Consider the following 18,617-nt stretch of genomic DNA (forward strand, 5'->3'; position numbering starts at 1 on the left):
GCTGTATAAAACAGGAGGATTTCTGAGAAGGTTAAATCATTGCATTGTATTTCAGTAGTCGTCCAGTAGGGGGAGATATTACCTCATTTTTAGAGCATCACATAGTCTTTTTGTTTCAACCATCTGATTCGAGGTTTCAGTATGGATATGTTGCAGATTGTGTGTGTGTGTGTGTGTGTGTGTGTGTGTGTGTGTGTGTGTGTGTGTGTGTGTGTGTGTGTGTGTGTGTGTGTGTGTGAGTGACTGTGAATGTGTGTTTCAATAAGATATTGTTGTTTTGTCCCAGTTTTGGCCCTTCTTGCTCAGGCGTTGCATCCTGGGTAGCTGGACGTCCACTTCCTCTTCGCTGTCGTCTGACTCAGCACTGGTGATGTCATCCTCCTCATCATCTTCCTCCTCCTCATCTTCTTCCTCTTCTTCTTCCTCCTCCTCCTCCTCCTCCTCACTGGCCTCCTCCTCTGCAGCCTGAGGCTCCTTCAGGTTCTATTCAAAGAGTTTCATCATCAGAAATAAGTAGTAAAAACAAGAAATCATCATGATAGTTTATCCTTTTATTCCTAATGTGAAAGCAGATCATGCACATATCTGTTTTTCATATTCCAGTCATTAAAAACATGTTTTATAGCCCCTCATTTCCCACATTTCAGCATCCTCCACCCTCCTACCTCCATCGGGTTGACCGTGATCGTCAGAGCAGAGTCGTCCCAGGTCCCCTCCGCCTCTTTGGCCGTCTCTGCCAGCTTGACGTCCTGCTGGTGGGTCAGGTGGATGTGGTAGATGCCCAGCACCACGACCACCACCAGAGCAGCGATACACATCACGATTACCACGGTGGCAGCACTCGGCATCGCTGAGAACAAGAAAAGAGAAGAACAGGAAGTGAAAAAAATGGAATGGACCCTTGTTTGGAGAAAGGGGCAGGAAAAAAACACTGCTTGGACGTTGCCTCAATGAGTCATTCCATATGCAACCTTGTACCCTTGGATTCTGGAGTGAAATAACCCTAAAAGATAAAAGGGTATCTACCACTAAACTAAAGTATAAGAAGAAAATAACCTTACACAACCTTTTAACATGTATAGAAAAAGGGCTCCTATATTTTAAAGGAATCTCACACACTGTTTTCCACTCGTACTCGCTCTATTCTTTAAAAATGTGTTGGTCCGAAGACGTCCAACAGGCGAGAATTATTTTGTCGGAACATATGTTTTTGTATTCCTACTTTTCAAACACTTAAATAGATACTCCAGTTATTAAACGTTGCTTGTGGTACTTGCAAGGCCGATTTAGAAAACAAAACAAAAAGGAATGGTCCAACTCAGAACAGCAGAGGCTGATAATGAACATCCTGAATTATAGCCCCTGAACAAGGGTGAGCTCATGATCGCTGGACCGTACACCTCCCATAATGCAACACAATAGCATCTTTCCATCTTAGACCATCACTGCCCGGGTTTTATTTAACTCCACACCCCCAGATATAACCCAAGTTTACCAGCCGGGCTGTAGATGAATCATGTTCTTATCTAATGTTGTTGTAGCTGAGGCCTCTTTTCAACTGTTCCCTTGGATATTGAAGGCTTTTTGTTATATCACGTTATTATTATTATTCTTTTTTCTTTCTCATTTTATTGCACAAGAGGTTCTTTTCATACTTTAGATGACGATTGTGATCTTTAATTACTGTGTCAGCCTCTTGAAAACCTTACACTATTGGCCTGTTTCCACTGTATCTCTGTACCTGAACTGATCGATCCCTCCTGTTTGAGCCGTGCTGGCGGCGTGGCACTGGGGATGGCAATGTCAGTGTGCTTGACCGTCCATCACTTTGGTCCAGACTGAAATATCTCTACAACTATTGATTCATTGCCATGGAATGTTGTTCAGTCTACTCAAGACGGATTGCAATAACTTCAGGTCTAAACTTTGACATGGAGGGTCATCCTCTGATCTAAGGATTGGCGACTCTATCCGCAGGGCCTCCGATGTGTCCAAGGGCAAGGTCGTGACACTGCTGCAAGTATATATATATATATATATATATATATGCACTGTATTCTATCCTATATCTTTTTTATGTCTGCCATATAAATAGATTAATAGATTAATTGCATAATATGAGACTAATAGCATACATCTAGCATTAAATTAACTTAACAATTAGACAGCAAATTACCATTTTCTACAAAACGAGATGTTGGTTTCAAAACTAAGAGCCATTCAGCTCTTTGCATTTCCCATCATGCCCTGGGTCTTGCAGTTGGTGGAGAGCAACTGATGCGCCTTCTAAAAACTGCAGCCGCCTCAATCTCTTGAGGTTATCGTTGCCTGGGTGTGCATGACCTCAGATCAAGTCGAAATCAAGTAGGACACAAACCTAATGCATGCATGCATTGTGCGTCTCTTGCTGGTGATTGATTCTTGCGCTGGCCTGGCTCATCTCAAACGAGCCAGATTGTTTGGGGTGTGGAGAAAAGGAAATGTTTATGGAGGTAGACTGAGCGAGGCAGCCTTTAGATGAACTGTGAACAAGGACATCAGTGTGATTTTAGGGCATTTTAAGAAGCAGAGGACCGGAAATATTGATTTTCTTGATAAATGTGAATATAAATAAATCTCACCTGTTGTGTTTTTCTATTCTGTCAACAGCTTTTTCATTCTGTTTCTTGATCCTTGCTCTGTAAAGTCTATTTGCTTTAAACTTGGCTCAGTTAAACTGTCATGGCTGCCAGTGTACAGTAGAAAGCACAATCATCTGCCTCTTGTTTAAACTTTTAGTTGAATCTGTGCCAAAGGCTGAAGACAAATTCGAGTTAGACAAGCAGAAGGAATTTAACTGATAGCTGTGTGTAAGCTTCAGTGTTTCAAATATCCTTAAAAAAAACAGAAAAAAAAACTTAAACATTTAATTATGGTCCCAGTGCAGTACATGTCTGAAAGAAGTATCATAAGCCCTATTAAGAAGCATAACCACAACATACATTGAGGGATTTCTCTTGATCTAAAATGTTTCTCTCTTCTTCTGCTCTAATCTCCAGCCTTCTGAAATAACACGACTACTCTGTAACTACCCTCCCTCCACTTCGCCTTGCTGGTGTGTGTGTGTGTGTGTGTGTGTGTGTGTGTGTGTGTGTGTGTGTGTGTGTGTGTGTGTGTGTGTGTTTAACGAGAGTGAAACTCACAAAGGACTCTTCAGATGATCATTTGATTCAGTAGTTCCCTAGATTTTCACACTAAATACACAGCCTTTGATCTTCCTCTCAGCAAAGCTTCATGTAGCCCCATTTCAGAGTAACTTGGAGCGTTTGCACACACACACACACACACACACACACACACACACACACACACACACACACACACACACACACACACACACACACACACACACACACACACACAAATGCTTTGACGTTTTCCTTTGACTTTATACCCTACATACAACAAGATATCATCTGACACCCTCAAATGCACTACTTACATGCCATGGCCGAAACTATAAGTCTTCTTTCTTATTTGTAGTTTTTGCCATACATCTATTTCCACCCTCATCCTCTTCTCTGACCTCCTTTTCACACACACACACACACACACACACACACACACACACACACACACACACACACACACACACACACACACACACACACACACACACACACACACACACACACACACACACACACACACACTCTCTGGGCATTGGCCACTGAACTCCCCAGGACTCTAAGTAGAATCCATTAGACTCTGATGAATAATTAAATCTGGTGTGGTAGATTAAGACCAATGTCTCTCCTCCTCACCATGTTCTCTTTACTTCAGATCACTCATACGCGCCGAGGGAGGGGAATACGCTCGCCGCATCATTTGAAAGGGGCCCTCTACGCCTCTAACGCCTCTACGCTGAGGACCGCTGTGCGAGTGCAGCAGTCAGATGAGCAGAACGATAAACAAACTAGAGAGCGAAACCGAATGTTCCCTTGGATCAAGCCATGTTTACCCCGGGATGGATATCTAACATAAAAGCCCTCGCTCAGTTTTTTTTATTTTACAGCTGTGGCTCAGCAGCCCAGATAGAAGCTCCTGGGTTCTGATTCTCAGCACTTCTCCCTCCGCCGCTGAAGGTGTCAAAGTGCCCGTCAGTGTTTTGTCAAGTCATCGTCCGCATTCTGTCACATTTGTATTCCCCAGTAGTGTGTTAACACAGGTATACGCTGTCACATCTCTTAAAGCAAACTCAGCCTTCGGGGTAACATCTTTTTACATCACTAACTCACAGCCACAGCAGCGTCTAACAGTGTCCCATTACAGCTCTTTTGTGTTTGCCTCACATACTGAAAGTGTATGCAGCATCACAACCTTAACTTTTGTATCAGTGCCTTAAAGAAAGACACCAAAAGTACAATCAAGTTTTCTCTGCAATTCTGTAAAACACTTCTTTGCACACACGTTCAAGATTGAAATCTCTTGCAATCATTGGGAAAACACTTCTATTCAAAATGATAAACACACCTTGAATTGGCAACACGCACACACACTCATGCGCATGAAAACACAGACACACTAATCAGTCTAAGCCTAAAAAATAGACCTCAGGTAAGCTCACCTATCTTGTGAGAACTTTGAAAACGTGGAGGTGGTGAGAGCGAGAGTGAGAGAAGGAGTGAGAGAGAGCGAGAGGATGATATTGCTTCTGATGTGGATGAGGTGATGTGGCCTAAAAACATCCACCATCCATAACAATGCAATTTTTTTGTATTTCTTTTGTTTCTGTAAGTTCACAGTGACATATTGTTTGATTACTGTACTGTAATTCTACATTTCTTTCCGTTTCTTTTGTTGTTAAAACCTGCCAAGGCAAAACAACATTTAATTCAGCTTTATATATTTTGTCTTATGTAATTATTTTGTATTTTTGTGTCTATTGAAATTTGAGTAGACATGCTGTAACAATCTTTCACAGAAGCCTATACAAGAATATTACATAAGTATACAAAGAACTAAAGACAGCAGTGTTTTGTATAAAGTTCATCAGTGTGTTGTTGCTGCCTTGAAAGAGTTATTAAATATTGTATTTTGCAAGAATGCCATTTTGAAAAAGGATTGTTCGGTTTTGATTGCAGAGTTTCTTTTTGACATAGAAGTGAGAAGTTTATGTCTTATTTAGCTTGTGTGTAGAGTTTTGAAACAATGAACCATCTTTTGTAACAAGTGTGAAAGCAATCAAAAAATGTACTTAATCCACCATGAACTGGTGACAGTGTGGAAACTTTCTCAATGGCATTTGAGTACTGGTGCTTTTTCTTATAAATAACCACCTTACCATATCGTAGCTTTGCTTGTAGTGTAATGTGTGATTTGACCTGAGAGGATGGGGTATTGACATGCCAGAACATAAAGGTATAATTAATCTAATCCATGTGTTTCCTTACCTGAGCTGTGGTTTGGGTACAGGTCTTGAATCATGGATGGATGGTGGATCACCTGCATGTACTGAGGCGGGGCCACCATGTGATTGACATGCTCCCCTGCTTCAGAACTGTGAAGTACGCTCACCTGGTTGGGAAAAGATGAAAGCAGAAGTGATGTTTTTTCAGAGATAAAAACCACCCCAGTTGACATTTTACATTCCTCTCCTTTCAGTCCCAAAAAAGGATAGGACCTGTGCGCCTAAACTTGCCTTGACTCATACAGATGATATATTCTGGACAAGAGAAAAAAAAGTAAAGATTTACAAGAGAAGCTGGGAGAAATGTGAATGAATTTATGCCTTTTGGGGGACAGGGTCAGCTCAATACAGGAAAATTAAATGTAAACTAGATTCATCGACAGCCCCCAAGGTTCAGACTATGTGTGGTGAAACAGAGAATATATGAATAAGTCAAACTATGATCAGATCAGGGGAGGAAACAAACAGTGGTGGGCTGATACATCAAACTGATCCACATTAAGATGGTGGGAAGCAATTAGACAAATAAAATCTAACTAAGTTGTTTGCATAAATTCCATTCGAGTTATATGACCAAGGAGGGAGAAGGAACAGATGAAGTCAAAGTCAGAAAGAAGGAAACAGGAAAGGGAAAGAAATATAAGAACAAGTAAACAGAGAGAAAATCAATAACATAGAATATATTTAAACAATTTTAATAAAAGTAAGTACCACACAGTGAATATTACAGTTTGCTTGAGACAATCAATAAATTCACATTATTAAATCAAATATTAGGTCACACTTTATTATGATAACCATCATTAATAAATGGTAAATTGATAGTGAATCAAACTTTAGTTATTTTACTGTTAAATAATGAAACGATACTATGATTTATTAAACGTCATTTTTTTTCTCTACATATTTTTTGGGGTATACTGAAGGATTTGTCATATTCCGGTTGCTATTTTGCAAAATATGTTTTACCACTAAGGGTGAAGATAATGCTACTAGTTGGTCCAGGCGTCAAATATAAATATTAAAGGGAACATAATATGTTCATTTTCGGGTTCATACTTGTATTAGGGGTTTCTACTAGAAAATGTTTGCATTGCTTTAATGTTCAAAAAACACTTTATTTGTCTCATACTGCCTCTTTGAATATTCCTGTATTCACCCTCTGTTTGAAAAGCTCTATTTTAGAGGCTGTTTCTTTAAGCCTTCCTGCCAAAAAACCCCCCCAGACTGCTCTGATTGCCTTTGCGCGAAAAATAAACCTTTACAAAGGAAGTTCTCAAGCCGTGGGAGAAGATACCCAGATGTGGGGCGGTGTATTCTAATGAGACTACATTTGACATAAAAAGAAGAGATACATCTGAATGGCTTGTTGAATCACATGTTTCCTGATCTAGGCAGCTCGCTAGAAAGTGACTGGATTATCTTATTTCATAGTTTTGGGGTTGGCAGCTACACCAGATACCCAGATACATGTGCACATGCACTGAAAGTGAGTTTTAATGATGTATAAATCTTAACAATATCACTCTCAGCTCAAATTTTTTCAGTTTTGATTCATTTGCAGACGATTTGTTTTGCTATAAATCTCTAAAAGGGTGCGTTTATGAAATATATTCCAGAGCCCTTTTAAACATCTTCAACTTCAAAGACCTAAATATATTGATAAAAACACTATGCATGATAAAGAACAGAAGCAAAGCCTTACATTTGTGAATTTTGTGAATCAGTTAATGCTTAAGAAAGATGAAATTATTCATCTGTTTTCCTTTAATAACCCACATCAGTCGCGCTGTAGTTCACACTGACCTCCAGGTTGAACTCATTGCTGGTGTAGCGTCCATTGAGCTCCGAGCAGGTGAGGCGGAATCTTCTCTCTGTTATTTGTTCGGGCCTCCAATTATAGTAACGCACCTGTCGGATCACCTGTTCATAGTTGGACATGGAGTCCACACCTTTGGGGAAAAAAATCCAAAATTGAAATTACTTTTTGTGAATCGATGAAAGTGTCAAAGTGAGAGTTGTTGTTGACCAAGTGTTGTCGTGCTTAGAACACACCGCATGTTGCTTTCGTGTGGTTACCATAGTTACCTACCATATATGGACATGCCAGAGGTGGAGTTAGTGGCGTCCAGGTGTTTTCCAAGCAGAGCGCTGCGATGCAGTTGGAGGGACTCCTGCTCCGGCCTCAGCTCCTCCCCCAACACCAGGACATCACAGTAGTCCAAGTTATGGATAATCTCCTCCATCGTCCCGGGTCGACGTGCTGCACACACACACACACACACACACACACACACACACACACACACACACACACACACACACACACACACACACACACACACACACACACACACACACACATAAATACACACACAATCTGATAGTCGTAACAGAGAACTACCAGAGATTCTGCTTTCATTAAAACTTAGATTTTAGGTCATTTTTTTGTTGAGTTGCAGTTTTCTTGAAGACCATTTTTCTGCACCTGTGTGCTTACTTAAGTTCTCGTATTATTACCTTGGGGACATCTTGTAAATTGTAATAATTGCAGAGGTTGTCTGTGATCTAAATCCCGTGTAAATCTACCACGTCTGTAATTTGTTGCAAATTACCTCCAAGGGGGTCCTGGCCAAGATGGCAGTGAAAAACATTACCTATGGGACCTCTAGTAATATATAATAATTGCAGAAGGTTGTCTGTGATCTCAATCCAAGGATCTTAATTTCTAAAATGCATGAGGTCCCGTGGTGATGTAGTCCCGTATGAATAGGACTTTTAAAAACGAAACAGCACACACTTCAAAAAACAGCATAGGAACATTAAAAACCCACACAAAAGAGACGACCGACTTTAAAATAAACCAGAAAATTGCATCAGCCAAATAATTCCCACTGCAGTCTAATTGCTTTTGCTGTGACAAAACATTTATGAACAGTTGGAAGAACCGTGATTGAAACAGTACTGAACACAACACACCTGCACCTACACCCAGGCTCCAATTATTCATCAACTCTCCGAACACAGACTGAGCTGTGAGCTGCCGTGGTAACAAGTCCCCTCAGACAGCTCCCATCACAGCACTGCTGGGTGGCTGCTGGGGCTGTTCGACAGTTTGCTAAGCACTAGCCTCCACCTCTCTCTCTGCAGCCCAGCCGTCTCAGCCTCACTGTACACTCCCTGGGGAGGGGAACCGGCTATGCCCAGTTAACAGCTTCCCAATGGAGAAAGACAAATATGTGGTGTATGTGTCTGGACCGAGGTTCTCTAGGGGGGTTGAGATGGAAATGAGGTGGAGAAAAGATGGAGTGATCAGAGCTAGTAGAAAGAATAGTTGTGTCCCAGATGATTCTTCAGTGTTATAGATGTGTAGGAAGGCATTGGTGCTCTTTGGTTTGGGGGTTGTTGCTTTAAGTGAAAAGGGATTTACAATTGACTGTATGCAATATGATGACAGAGCATAACTCTAAGAAAATAGGATAACAGGGTGGAATCGTTGGTGGAGCAGAGCAGACAGCTAGCAGCTAGCGACCTTAGACGGTACCCACCTGTCACTCAAAGCACCCGTGCCCTTAATTATGCCTAACTGTAAGCCTTAATTTAACGGCTAATATCCATTTTCCTGTCATGAAAAAGGAATATTAGAAAGATCAAAACCTTTTGTTCCGTACCATCCTGTAGATGTTTATTTCTGCTATAAAGTTGGACGTTGGGTCCATGTAGACTGACCCGCTTTTGGAGCCAATCTTAAGTGGCCCTTCATAGAACTGAAGTTTTTGGCACTTCCTTGTTGGCCTCATTTCTAAGTGCAGAGGATGAAACTTGGGAATTACATGGAAACACTTTAATGTGGCTTTACGTGGCTTTTTAGCCTCTGTTACCTCATTGCAGGAAGCTGTTTTCTGCTTTCGAGGTGGAGTCTTTAGCAGCTAGCAAGATATTTCCCTCAGTAGTTGTAGGAAACCTTACCATCAATAATTATAGTTATAGTTAATGATTGAAAATAAGCTACTGTAATGCAGCTTTAAATACACATGCTGTTATTTAATCAATACATTTTGGGGTTTGGCTGCTACAGACTTAGTTGGAATAGTAAGACCAACAGCTTATGGTGGCAAATGTTAGCAAACGTTAGATAAATACTTTTGTGCAGCATCTGTAGGAGTCAGTTGGCTGATTTCATGATTCTTCTCTTCAGCAACAATATATTTTAGCACATCACAGATGAACAGTTCAGTAGTTTTATCACAAGTAAAACAGCATTTTCAGACAAAAAGAAAACACATTATAATGAAAACTTTGTTGCTGTTTCCACTTACAGGTTTCATTTCACTCAGTGAGGTTGCATTGTGATGCTCTCTTTAAGGCAATTCCAAACTAAGTCAAGAAAAAAAATGGAGAGAACTTTAACGTGCCATTATCCAATAATAAAAACTTGTGGCCACAAAAAGTCACATAGTCTCACTTTAAAATACACCATAGCTTCCCAAATATGAAAAGCTTTGATTTATTTCTCCCATTGCAGACCTCATGCTGTAACCTGTAAATGGCACGAAGGATTTATTGATGTTTCTTTTTTTTATTGCTTCCAAACTATGTATGGCTGTAGTTGTCAAAGTTACTGCCTCAATCTGGTGGGCACGCTGCTCTGCTTGGTGTTAAATTCTGCTTTGACATGAATGGAGAACTGAAAAAGTACAGTAGAGCTTGAACAATCTAATTGTACGGCGTGAGTGCAGGACTGTCCCAGAAACTGTTTTTGTGCAGCCTGATCTTAGAGCTACAGTGCGGGTGGGATGAAAAACAGAGCTAGACTCCCTAGAAAGAATTACAAAGAAAAGAGATGGAGAGAGACACTGAAATGGGAGCAAGGCAGAAGAGGAGCAAATGACCATTGAAGCAAATGGGTCATAATGTTGAGCATTTAAGATGAGTCCAAAGAGAGAATTGATGACCTTGACTTTGAGTAAAGGCATCCGAATGAGCCTTGAAAAGATACTGTATTATGAGATGAATAGAGGAACGAGGCAGCAGCTGAGCAGGCTCAATGAAAAGACGAATGTCAGAGAGAGACAAAGCACAGACAAGGGCGAGGGGTTGATTAACAGGGTCCAAAAGAAAACCTACCGCCTGCCCTGAAAAAGAAATATGTGATTTATCTGGAATCCTTTAACCCCCGAGAGAACACAAAATCTGTTCATTATGGAACTTCATCGTGCCTCCCTCTCCCACACACATTCTCTCTCTCCTCATCTCTCTTCTCTCTCTCTCTTTCTTTTCCATTTCTGTGTCTTTCTCTGGCTCCCAGCTAATCTCTTCCCCCCAGCTGCAGTCTCCATTTCACCAGGAGAAAGAGCTCCACCGACTTCTGAAAGCAATGCCACTTTCCCGCTCTGCAAAGGAGGGGCTAAAAACCTCCCTCTATGCTCTGCTTATCTGCTCTTAATTGGCTGCGAGCGGCAGTGTTGGGGGGGGGGCCCGGGCTGTACCTGCCTCGGTGGTCGGATCGTTGGACAAGTCTTGAGCCCCTCGGGATTTAAATGTCATGCTCATTTGGCCCCGGTCAAGGCTGTGCAAACCCCTGAGCCGAGAATCAGTCTTGTGGTAGGTGGAAGTCTTACTCAGCAGGGGGGGTGTATGTGGTCGCGTGGGGACAGATAGGAGAGTGGAGGAACTCTGCAGCAGGAAATTGACTCAACGTATTGGCGAGGCTAGCAGAGCTGCATGGACCAGAAGGCTCCTGCTTACACTGTAGATTACTGCTGGTAAGAAGGGGCACATATAGCTGTATGTGCGATCCCATGGTACATTTACTTAAACAGGCCCTCGTATGCTATTTTCCGGGTGCATATTTTTATCTCAAGTTACAGTTACAACATGTTTACATGCGTTAATGCCCATAATCCTCCTTGTTTTTCTCATCCTGGCTGTCCTGCAGCACCTCTTCTCACCCTCTCTCTGAAATGCTCCGTTGTAGCGCTGTTACATTATGACCTCATAAAGTTACATTATGACTTCATAAAGTTACATTATGACCTCATAAAGTTACATTGTGACCTCATAAAGTTACGGAAGTGAAGGAGAGAATTCAATGGAGCCTTTTCAGGCAGCTCAGGAGCTTCTGAGGGGGAGGGTAACTCCTTTTAGACGTGGACTTCAGGTTTTACACTCTACGGACCTTTTACATGTACAAACATATATATAACACACTAAAGAAGAGGGAAAAAGTGGAAAAGCATAATAGGGCCACTTTAAGAATTGGTATTCTTTCATTTAATGCTAATTTCCCCCTCTATTCCATTACATTTTTAAGGAATGAATGTACTTCATTTCATTTGTTATATGAAAGCTGTAGTCACCTATTTAGATATACGTATGTAGAAAACGTGTCGTCAGTGTATAAAAAAATCAATAATTCATTGTCAAAGATTGAACTGCCCAGCTGTGAACAAAGTAGACAAACTAAATAATTAAAATACTGCTTAGTTATTTATGCATCAGTTATAATTATCTTTAATAATGTAAAACTGACAGGAGCCATTCTGCTGCATATTGAGTAGTTTTACTTTAATACTTTGGGTGCATTTTGGCTAACTTACTTCTGTACTCCTTCACCAGTGTCCTTGTGTAAATTGTTCAGTTGTTATATGCCAAAAATGTAATAAAAAAACAACAAAAAAAACATTTATTTTTCATGAATGTTATACAAGAACTGGATGCCAAAGTCAAATATTATTGCCAGTTCACTTGAGTGAAAATTACTGACAGAGATTGTGTTTGTCCTGTCAACGGTTTTACAGACGCCTTTTATAATGGTGGACTATAGAGACATTTATTTTCTTGGGATTTTGTAATTGGCTACTGGGACAAATTGACACCAACGGAAATTGATTTTGTGCAACATTTGAAGATTATTAGCTCATGGGTTGTAAGTAGCTAGCAGAGTGTTATCATTGGTCAGAGATGTGCATTTAGATCTTAGTTTGCAGAGCATTTGTTAACCATTATTCACATTTAAAGGAATGTGGTTTAGGTCTTTTGATATAATACATCAGGTGAGAAATGGGCGGAGGCCAACGGCACTCTACAGCTTTATATTGTCCGCCCTATTTACTAAGCAACACTCAGTTTTGGGAGATCCCATCAAGTCTGAAGGATTTAAACCTCTTTTACCAGCCTACATATTCCATTGAAATATTCAGATATACATCACATTATAGAAGATAAAGACGCTCTAACCTTTCCTGTAACTTCCTGTAAGATATTATTGTATTGTGTGTAGTGATACTTTGACTAAAGTGAAGATTTGAATACTTGCTTGTGAACTTGACAGACTCACTAGTAACTGCTCTAGTTGTGTTTTGATACCCTTAACTTCCATCAAGTAAGAGAATCAGGCAGTGTTAGACCAAAAGTACAACTTTTCTTTTCTTGAGTTTGCGGCATGCGCACAGACGTACCAGATGAAAGAAATACTTCCTGCTGCTGATTCGCAGTCTCATGAGATGCGTTGTTCAGGTTCTCTCTGAAGTTTTTTGTTTTTTTTAAAGTGAGACAGGTGGCACTGCATGGCTATGGGACTGAAAACGTTATCAATATGAAATTCTGCTGAAATATTTAGCCGAGACAGATTTCTACTTGCAGGGAGGAACCTATCACCGACTTTGTGAGAAACACTCGTAGCCTACCTTTTGGAGTTTGAGATTGTCACTGGGAATGTTCTCTGTAAAGATACTCATGCAATAAGCTACAAAAACCTTCACTGGCTTCCCACCAACTGCTTTTCGAAAGGTTGCAAATTTACTGTTGTTCTCACGAGCATATGAACAACATTTTTAGACCTGAATAAGTTGTCATAGATTTCCTTCACTTGCTTTAAGTATGACAGAACCCATATCATAAGACTACCACCCTGTGTGATGGTCCATACCTGTGTGATGGTCCATACCTGTGTGATGTGTGGTGACGTCTGCCCTGGTGACTGTGCTGATGATGTGGAGGTCTTGGAACAGAGCTGTGCCTTCTGGCGCCTTAAAGTCGGAGGCGGGCCGATTCAGTCTCTCCACTCCCGTGATGGTTATCCTGGGCTCACTAGGCTGCAACACCATCACCACCGCATCGATGTCTGGGATGGTGATACATGTGTCCTCACCAAAACACCTGGAGGGATGGAGAAAGGCAGAAGAGTTAGAGCTGGATGCAAGCTTGCAATGGGTTGGTGTTTGTTTTGACTTTATTAGTTGTGTTCAACCAGGAGATGAAGATATTTCATGATATATCTAAATAGTTCCAGCAGCAACTCTTGTTGTTTTTACATTTAATTTTATGCTAAACAAGTCTCTATGCTAAGCTAAGCTAATTGCTGGTGATAGCTTCATGTATAGCTTACATATATGAGAGTGGTACCAATCTTCTCATCAAACAAGTGTATTTCCAAAAATGTGGAACTAATCCTTAAATGTTTACCTTCTTACGACCTAAAAGGAAAAAGGAATGTATTACTGAAAAAGTAGTACTGTTTAATTACTACTCTAGAAGAACTAATTCATGTTAAATACTGTCTCATTTCTCGTATGCTAATTAGCAGCTGCACCCTCTTAAGAACCCAAATAAAGTTAATTTCTCCTTCGGATGTATGTAGGTCACTCTTAGAAACAAAGGTGCTAACTAAAACCATATTGGGTTCTAGAGGTTGTCCTCATAGCAATACCCTTTTTGGTTCCTGGTATATCCTTTTGTAAAGTTTCCACCTGGAACCCTTTCAGAAATACCGACCTACAACCCAACATAAAGGGTTGTACCTAGAACCAGCTGTGAAAGGTTCCATCCAGAACCCCCTATGAGAGGTCGTAAAGATAACCCTTCTATGGTGTAATGGTTTCCCCACATTTTCTGGAGGTTCCTTCCAGAGAGGGGGTTCTATTGAGAACCCTTTTACATACCAAGGGTAACCCTTAGAATTTTATATTCTAAGGGTTTTATTTAGAGCTGGTGCTGATGTGGTGCTGTGCAACTCACAACAATGATGAATCACAATCACAATTTTTAGGGGGTGTCAACAATTCTTGAAAAAAACCCTTTCTTCAAAAGCAAATGGTTCTGGGTAGAGCCTCAGCTTTTCAGAAGGAACCATTATTTATGTGTTACAATACAATACAATACAATACAATACAATACAATACAATACAACTTTATTAATCCACAAGGGCAATTTTGGGCATAAATAGAAACAGAAAAAAGAAAAAAACAGACACATCACAGATGGACAAGTCTAGTGTTATAATTACACTGAGAGGGCAAAATGATTTTTTTTCTTTGGTGACTATTACTGAAACCTTTCACAATACCACGGCATTGACTACAATCCTCCACACACACTGTGTCACCCACGTTGTCCTTTGTGAGTGAACGAAAGTGTCGCTGAGTGCATTTCTCTTTTTTCATCACCATTCCCTCAACGTGGCTGAACCCTGTTCAGTGGAGAGAAGGTCTTCTGTAAGGGCCATCCAGTTGATACACAGCAGCAAAGGGTGACAGAGGGCAACAGAGGAGCAAAATACAATGAAATCGCTCCGTCCGTAAGTAACAAGTGCACCAATCAGAATGCAAAACGGTGCTTATCAATACCAGCAGGGGCTCTCAGCTGCACTAAAAGCTGATAAATCCAGGCCACAATGCTCAGGCAGCGGACACAGATCTGCCCGCTGTGTTTTCATACGTGCATGTCTGCCTCCCTGCCTTTCCATGTCAGCGTGTGCAAGCATGTGTTTAAATGCACAGCGTCCACTGGCAACCTTTACGAGACGGACACGTATCGGCTCTGTAGGACTTAAGCTAGCCGGCTGTGAGCTCACAACACAGCCGCACGGGGGTTTGGGGGGGTAGTGGTGGGTGAGCGGACAGAAACAGATTGGCCATACTTGCAGAAATGAGTGTAGACATCTGACTCACAACTGCATTGGTTGACACACACACACACACACACACACACACACACACACACACACACACACACACACACACATACATACACAGAAGCCAGTGGTGTGCGGATTACACATCAATCAAATGGAAAACAAGAGACACTAAAATGAGAAAAAGGACAGAGGGGGGGAGGGAGAGAGAGGAGAGGAGGGAAAGTATTTGAGGGGTGGTGATGGTGTAAGCCGTGAAAGCTGAACAAACAACCTGATTTTTTGTTTTTACATTTCACCGAAGGCCTTTCAAGCACACAAACATCTGTCAGTGGGAGGGACATCAATGCTTCCTCTCCCCTCCTCGAGCTCAGTAACCAGCTACAGCAAGAACTCATAACAAGCTTATTTCCTGCATTTGGAAAACCTGGGCGATGATATTTCAGCTGTTATGCATCCTGTATTTTCTCCCCTACATTCTGATGTAAACTATACAGCAATGCATAAATCCATATGATGAATTCCCATCTGGTTTTATCATTTCTAGCTGGGTATTTTTATATGAATCACTGTGAAAATAATTAGAAACAATGAAAGGAAAAATATTTGTTTGGCTGGATGTCAAAGCAAATCGTATAAGACGTGTCTTTGGATACTGGATGTGTATGATACGTTTCTGGGAGATATATCCTAAACTTTGACTTATTGTACACATTTTCTCATCCCTACAACTTGGGGTTTTATATCCTATTGTTAAGGATATCCAAGGTAGGCAGACTCCAACAGCTGATGGGGCTCCAAGGTTGAGAGTGGTGGAATTAAATGTATACAGTCACATGGGAAATTTAGTACAGTGTCCATTTCCACAGCACGAAGTCCACCAATACAACAACGATGAGTCATTTAACGACATTATGTTCTAGCCACCACTCCGCTGCTCCCAGTTTCTCCCTTTTACAGACATTTTGTATACATGCTAATCCTACTTTTCTTTTCTTCCTTGCCATTCACTGCTTGACGTTGAGCTTCAATCCACAAAACCTCCTATTGAATTTGAAATGTAAAGGTGTTGCAATAAAGGAAAGGCTGCTAGGCTTCTAATGTGAACATTCTGGAGGAAGTGTTGAGTTGCAATCATGAAGTATATACTGTACATGACTCTTTACTGGGGAATGGTTTGCCTAAAACCTCTTATCACACTGCACGCCAAAACTGTCAAATGAAACCCTCATTCAGTCATTCACTTCTCCTTAAAAGACACTATAGTGTACTCTATAGTTAGCAGTAAATTGAGATTTCGAGAGCACTGATTGGAAGGCATATAGTCCGTACGTTTGACACTCAGAATTCAGACAATCATATACTGTTAAATGATGACTGTGCTGTAGGGAGTTATTTCAGACACTGCTGAGAAAACTGACACTGCTGCCACGTATATATTGTAAAGGCTGTGGTTCATTCAGCTAACGCTTAACAGGAAAGGAGGGGAACCATTGATATATTGTACAAAAATACCTGAGACTGGGATCTAAATCATATAGAGATATGAATAGAGGGCTGCAGGTCACCTCGGCAAAAAGCCAATGGTATTCTTCCATTGGATCTAAGGTTATTGCAGAGACATTGACATTACTTTGATGTTTTGTTCAGCAAGATAACTTGTATGATATTTGTAAGAGCGTATAAATTGGATAGTGGAGCACTTACTAACGTATTTTATGTCAAAAGACAAAATGTTAAAATCTCTTAAACTTGTGTTAACCACATATTTTCATTTCAAAAACCTAATCAAAAGCCCATGAAAGGAAACAAAATTGGCTTGAAGACAAGGGAACTGAAATTGCAAAAAGCACAAAGCAGAACTTGGGTTAATACATTTTGTATAAAACATGATAGCGGATCGATTACTTCAGGGACACCAAAACGAGCCAATCAACAATTGGCCAAGCACATTTCTTTATTCATTCTTCCTTTTTTGTCTTTCGATAGCACAAACTTAAAGTGACAATTTCTTCTAAGACCTGATTAGTTCTACATCCAGCAAGCGTACTAAACGGCTTTAACTCATCTGATTAAAAAGATCAAATTCACTTTTAGTGTTTTGAAATAATACCTAAAAAATCCGTCCAATTTGGCCCGACAGCTGGATGGAAACTTAACTATCGTCTCTAATCCTCCGCAGTCAGTTGTCTGAGGCCACAGTTTGAGACAAAAGCCTGTTTCGTGGGCATCGTGTAATCTCTCCTTATCTTTCCTTTGGCCACAGCCGGTGTGCTGTGTGTCTGTTCGCTGCTCGGGCACGAAGCCATTGTTGTGAGCGGTGGGAGATACAAACTCAGTGATGCAGGGAGACGGATGCTGCGTGGGCCCGCCGAGCTGAGAAAAAAAAACTAGAAATAAAAACCCTACTGGAGCCAGTCCAACTTAATTATAAAGAAATATGACAAGGGAGCCTGCAAAGATTAGCGCCGACTACTTTTATTTTCTCGATGCCTGCGGTAATTGCAGTTATTAGTCGTCAGCACGAAACACATTTAATCACATTTGGAGGAATTAATTAACATCCCTGTTTATTTGCGGGGAATGATACTGTCTGGGGCAGTTGGGGGGGGGGGGTTTCAGCACTTGCTGACGTTTTATGGCGGGAGGCTGCTTTCTGGCTCGCAAGAAAAAAATAATTCGGTTGAAGTGAATCTTTTTCTGTTGGTTGGTTTTGGAGGAAGTACTAAAACAACAAATTGGAAGTTAAATCACCCGTTTTATGGAGGTTATTAACTAACATATAATCACACATGTTTTATATTCTTCCCCTACTGTACATGTCAACTGTCAGACTCTACACATGGATTCCCCACAAATATGGTAATGATAGTCAAAAATACATTAAAATGAAGTTGCATCACTGTGTTGGGGGCCCTGTAAAGATTATTTTCACACACACACACACACACACACACACACACACACACACACACACACACACACACACACACACACACACACACACACACACACACACACACACACACTGCTGACACGGCTACGACAAAACGTAGACCATTCATTATCTTTAGCAGCAACATAAGCTAAGTAGTAATAAGCAAAGCCCATTCATCTTGTACTCAATAGAGGTGTTTACTCATAAGTCACTTTATTATTGTTTACTTTTTAAAGCTGTGTTGAGGAGATATGATTTAGAAAAGAACTTGTATTGTTCCAACTCTTGTGTAAAAACAACATCTACACTCGCATAT

The 18,617-nt window shown here is 40.8% G+C and overlaps 1 protein-coding gene across 1 annotated transcript in view; it reads right to left on the minus strand.

The window, feature by feature from the left end:
- Nucleotides 1–218: 218 nt before the first annotated feature.
- Nucleotides 219–18,617, minus strand: part of LOC129092822 (calsyntenin-2-like) — a 165,182-nt gene continuing 146,783 nt past the window's right edge. Inside the window, exons 13-18 of the mRNA XM_054600852.1 lie at nucleotides 13,380–13,609; nucleotides 7,542–7,712; nucleotides 7,256–7,401; nucleotides 5,433–5,556; nucleotides 666–850; nucleotides 219–483 (exon numbers count right to left, since the gene is read on the minus strand). Coding sequence (XP_054456827.1) covers nucleotides 259–483; nucleotides 666–850; nucleotides 5,433–5,556; nucleotides 7,256–7,401; nucleotides 7,542–7,712; nucleotides 13,380–13,609 — 1,081 coding nt within the window. The 3' untranslated portion in view covers nucleotides 219–258. The remainder of the gene's footprint in view (nucleotides 484–665; nucleotides 851–5,432; nucleotides 5,557–7,255; nucleotides 7,402–7,541; nucleotides 7,713–13,379; nucleotides 13,610–18,617) is intronic.

The sequence above is a fragment of the Anoplopoma fimbria genome, chromosome 1 (genome assembly GCF_027596085.1).
Source record: "Anoplopoma fimbria isolate UVic2021 breed Golden Eagle Sablefish chromosome 1, Afim_UVic_2022, whole genome shotgun sequence".
Taxonomy (NCBI): Eukaryota; Metazoa; Chordata; class Actinopteri; order Perciformes; family Anoplopomatidae; genus Anoplopoma; species Anoplopoma fimbria.